The following is a 4,497-nucleotide window of genomic DNA, read 5'->3' on the forward strand; positions in this document are numbered from 1 at the left end:
CGCTGAGAAGCCCCCGATGCAGGGGTCTGCTGTCCTCCCAGGCTGGGGGCAGCCCCAGGCCTCTCTGTGATGGAAGTGCTTTGATTCTCAGAGCAGCCCTAGTGAAATCAATGCTAGCCACTCCCATGTGATCTCACCAAAATCATTTAATTCCTTTGTGAAAAATAAGATGACATCAAAGAACAAACTGTGGAAATGACAAGATGGAAGCCGGAACCTAAATTAGCTGTTCTCAGGGGGCGCAGAGGTGCTGAGACCTGCCTCCTTGAGACTCGGCTGGCCTGAGTGTGTACAAAATGGGACCTTCTCCTTGGGTCAGCCTGGATGAGGGGGGCACCCCTAGGTGCCCCGCTCCCCACCACGGCGGCCACCTTCTCGGTTCCACATCTCATTCTCCTGCCGAAGCCGCTGGTTCTCCGTCCGGAGCCTCTCTACCTCGGCGGCCAGCTCCTCCACCTGGCGACAGGGCCGCTGGCTGGTGCACCCCTGCAGCTGCCGCAGCCTCCGCGTCTCCTCCTCGGCCTGTGACAGACGCCTCTCCAGATCCAGGTAGTCGCGTACCAGCTCCTGCTTGCTGCGGCCCTGCAGGCTCTCAGTGTGATAGCGCTCATAGGCCTCGGAGAAATCCCTCTGCTGGAACTCCCCATGAGCTCGGCCCCTCGAGTCGCTGTCCCCGGCCTCACTCTCCCCACTGGAGCCTGGGTGGGAGGCCCCTTGGGGCACATCCAGGTTGGGCTCCTCGGGGTCTCTGTCGTTCATCAGGAACTGGGTGGTATTGTAGGGTGCCACGGGCTGGCCTTTGGCGAACATCTCCTCTCGGACCCGGGAGGCCCGCTGGCTCTGCCTCTCATCCCGCTGTTGCTTCTCGGCCCAGCTCAGCTCCAGGTAGGGCCGCCAGTGCCGCTTGCGCTTTGAAGGCCGCCGGCGGTGCTTCTTCCGTGCCAGTACGGCCTCCACTGAGCAGCGCCCTGGGCTCTGGGCCCGGGGACCCCTACCGTTCCAGCCTAGGCCACTGCCGGGAGGATCTTCCTCCTCCGAGTGGCTCTCCATCCGGGGTGTCAGGGGCAGGGAACCTCCAGGGTCATGAGGCTCGGGGGATGTTTTGGGGCTCCCAGGAACACGAGAGGTCTAAAGAGAGAGGAAAAAGGAGGACAGATCTCAGATGGCCCGTCCCATGGTACGATCCTCTGTTCATCCAGCCTGAAGCCAACCTGCCCACACCCAGCTCACTTGGTCCCTCTCTAGCCTCGCACCTTCTACAACCATTTGTCTGTTTCTGGGCTTACCTGTCTGCTGTCTGTCCCTCAACCCTCCCCAAGCAAACTCATGGTGAGAGCCAGAATCTTGCCTGTGTATTTCACTCTGTAATTTCAATGCCTGGAACAGCACCTGGCACAGAGCAGACATTCAATAAATACTCTTTGAAATGGGATGGGAAGTGGCTCCTGATGTATTATTGGTTGATCAGAAGCCCAAACGGCACTTGCTCTTCCCTCTTCCTAGAAAGCTTATCTTTCAGACAGAGCTGGTTTCCTTGCAAGTGACCTGTACAGTCCCCCAGAGCCCCCCATTCAGAAAAGCCCCATGCCTTGCTTAATGCTCTGCTGTCATTGTCTTGAACTTCTTAGTAATTTTTGAATTAAGAGCCCTTTGCACTGACCCCACAAATCATGTTGCCAATCCTGCTTCCAGCTACTTGCATAACTGATTCTTTTTCATCCTTCAGGGTTAAGTTCCAATGTCAGCTCTTCAGAGAGGCCCTCCCTGACCACCCTATCTAAGTAGCCCCCATCCCCCTTCCCGGTGACTCCCTGTCATGTGACAGTTAATGTCCCACTAAGCATTTAGCACATTACCATATACCACTTGTCTTTCTCCTAGAAGAACGTGCCCTGTCTGTTCAGCTCACCACTGTGTCGCTAAGCATGGCCCAAGGTGACTGTTCGATAACTATATGTTAAATGACATAAGCCCAGAAGTGGGGGGGGGGATCCGAAAGATATTGGAACATGACACGCTCGCTTCTGTCATTCTAGGGTGAATGTAGTGTATTTATTCCAGGCACAAGTTGGTATCACTCTTCTACATGAGGGGCAGGAAAGCACTAGGGAGAGGAAGGGCCAATCTCCAGTCTGTAGCCCAGAGAATTCTACACCTTATCTAAGGGGCGGAAAGGATTCTGTCAAGCGTGCGTGTGTTCGGGGCATCTGTTTATCTCTGCCGTGGTGAGGGTGGAAGTACTGAGTCTGGGGGAGGAGAATGAATTGCTGGAAGTTTGTGGTTTGGGGAATTCTAATAATAACCACCACCACTGGCACAGTGTTTTATAATGTTCAACACAGTTCAGAGACATCTGAGCATAGGTCTACACAAGTGTAGAGAGTGTACTGGGGGGTGCATGCAGCCCTGTTTAAGAGTCTACTCGAGTGTGGGGAGTGTACTGGGGGGTGCAAGCCCTGTTTAAGGGTCTACACGAGTGTAGGGAGTGTACTGGGGGGTGCATGCAGCCCTGTTTAAGAGTCTACTCGAGTGTGGGGAGTGTACTGGGGGGTGCATGCAGCCCTGTTTAAGAGTCTACACGAGTGTACGGAGTGTACTGGGGGGTGCATGCAGCCCTGTTTAAGAGTCTACTCGAGTGTAGGGAGTGTACTGGGGGGTGCATGCAGCCCTGTTTAAGAGTCTACACGAGTGTAGGGAGTGTACTGGGGGGTGCATGCAGCCCTGTTTAAGAGCTGGAGGTGTGTTAACGTGCGTTTTGGAGACCCCAAAGTTCTCTTCATAATTTGGTATGGGGTACGTTGGAGTGTGTGTACGTTGTGTGTTGTTTGTTGTGTTGTATTGTTACTTTACCTGCAGGGAGAATGTCATAAAGTAACAATACAATCAAGAGTGACAGGCCTTGTCACCACCAGTGTCTTGGGCCAACTGAGAAGACCTTCTGCCCCACCCAGGAAGAGGCAAGGCCACTGGAAGTCCGAGGCAAGGGGGCTTGCTTCGGTGCGCACAATCATTCACCCGTTCCCAGCCCCCCACCCAAGCCAGCCCTGCCCCTCAGCCCCACATGCTGTCTCCCTCCTGAAGGCTTGTCCCCTTTCCACCATTACCACTATTGCAGATAAGCTGTGTGTTCCTGTGTGAGTCATTTGCCCTCTCTGAACCTTCAGGCCCTGACATGCCATGAACTCCAAATTAAATAAATTTGGAAAATTTACTGGAAGTATCTAGGTAGGGTGGATCAGAGGACTAGAGTTCCCTTCTTACCTATAGGGAGCTGTGGACTAGGGGAGAAGAATGGGCAAGGTGGGGGCCAGTGACAGAGAGCATAGGGTGGGAGGGTTTGGGCTCCTGTTGCCAGATCAGAAGGTGATGTTCTCTGAGGGCCTGATACAATCTGTCTCTCCCCTCTCTCCTGGGTGATTTCCTACCCCCTAACCTCCATCCTAAATTATGAACCGATGGCTCAAACTCTTCTCCCTGCTTCAGACTTGGTTCACAGCCTAGACAAAATGCAAGGCAGTGTTTAAGACGCTAAGTTTAAACCCTGGGTCTTCTGCTTGCTGGCTGCGTGATTCTAGAAAAGGCATGTCAGCTCTCAGAACATCAGCTTCTTTGAAAGGGAAATAGTAATTTCTACCCTGAATGGCTACTAGGATTTCATGAGATACCGCAGAATTAACATCTGCCATATTGCTCAGCGCATAGTGCGGACTCATTTAAAAATACTGGTTTTCCAAATCCACTAACACATCTGAGACAAGAAGCCAGGATCCCAGTTGGCAGGACCCATGCTCAGGGCACTCAGGTGGTTGGGAGAATGGGGCTTACCTTGGCCTCCTCCAGGGCTGCTGGTGACTCTGTGTTAACAGCTGGTCTGCTTTGGAGTAGCCACCTTCTTCTGTTCCAAATCTTTCAGCAGATGCCTTTTAACTAGTGACACCTGCTTTAAATAATAGAAATCTAAGTCCCGAGGAAGAATTTTCAGGAAGACTCTGGCTACCCAGCAAATTTTTACCAAGTCAGCGGCAGCCATTTTGTAGCACCAGACCTGCACACCCTCATTTTCAAATGAAGGGCCGCCTCCAGCCTGGTTTTCACACCTCCAGCCAGCAAGGGGTCAAATGGAGATTAAGGGGCCATCTCCCCAGTCCTGTTCCTCAGGCCCCAGGCCAGGGCTTACATCCTATACTCTTCTCCTGAAACTCACTGAGGCAGGCTGGCAGTTAGGAAGCTAGGCCTAAGCTTTGTTCCCCCAGCAACCAAAGAGGGGAAAAGACTGCCTGGGGAGGCGAAGACACAGCAATGACCTGGACAGGCTGGGAGTGGAGTGGGTCGGTGGCTCCGACAAGCCCGAGGAGGAGTCCTTTCCCCACTGCCTCCAGCGGCCCCAACCTTGACTGCAGGCCCCCACCTCCTCCCCAGGCTGGGCTCCAGAAGTCATCACCTCAAAACACACGACTGGGCCCAGCCTGGGGCTGAGGCCTTTTCACCTACAGGGCC

The 4,497-nt window shown here is 53.7% G+C and overlaps 1 protein-coding gene across 1 annotated transcript; it reads right to left on the minus strand.

The window, feature by feature from the left end:
- Window positions 1–339: 339 nt before the first annotated feature.
- HEXIM2 (HEXIM P-TEFb complex subunit 2) lies at window positions 340–4,030 on the minus strand. The gene is given in 3 exon segments (XM_065897966.1): window positions 340–1,128; window positions 3,826–3,861; window positions 3,863–4,030. Coding segments are annotated over 3 exon segments (993 nt in total).
- Between the last annotated feature and the right edge of the window lie 467 nt (window positions 4,031–4,497).

This window comes from Phocoena phocoena, chromosome 19 (genome assembly GCF_963924675.1).
Source record: "Phocoena phocoena chromosome 19, mPhoPho1.1, whole genome shotgun sequence".
Lineage (NCBI taxonomy): Eukaryota > Metazoa > Chordata > Mammalia > Artiodactyla > Phocoenidae > Phocoena > Phocoena phocoena.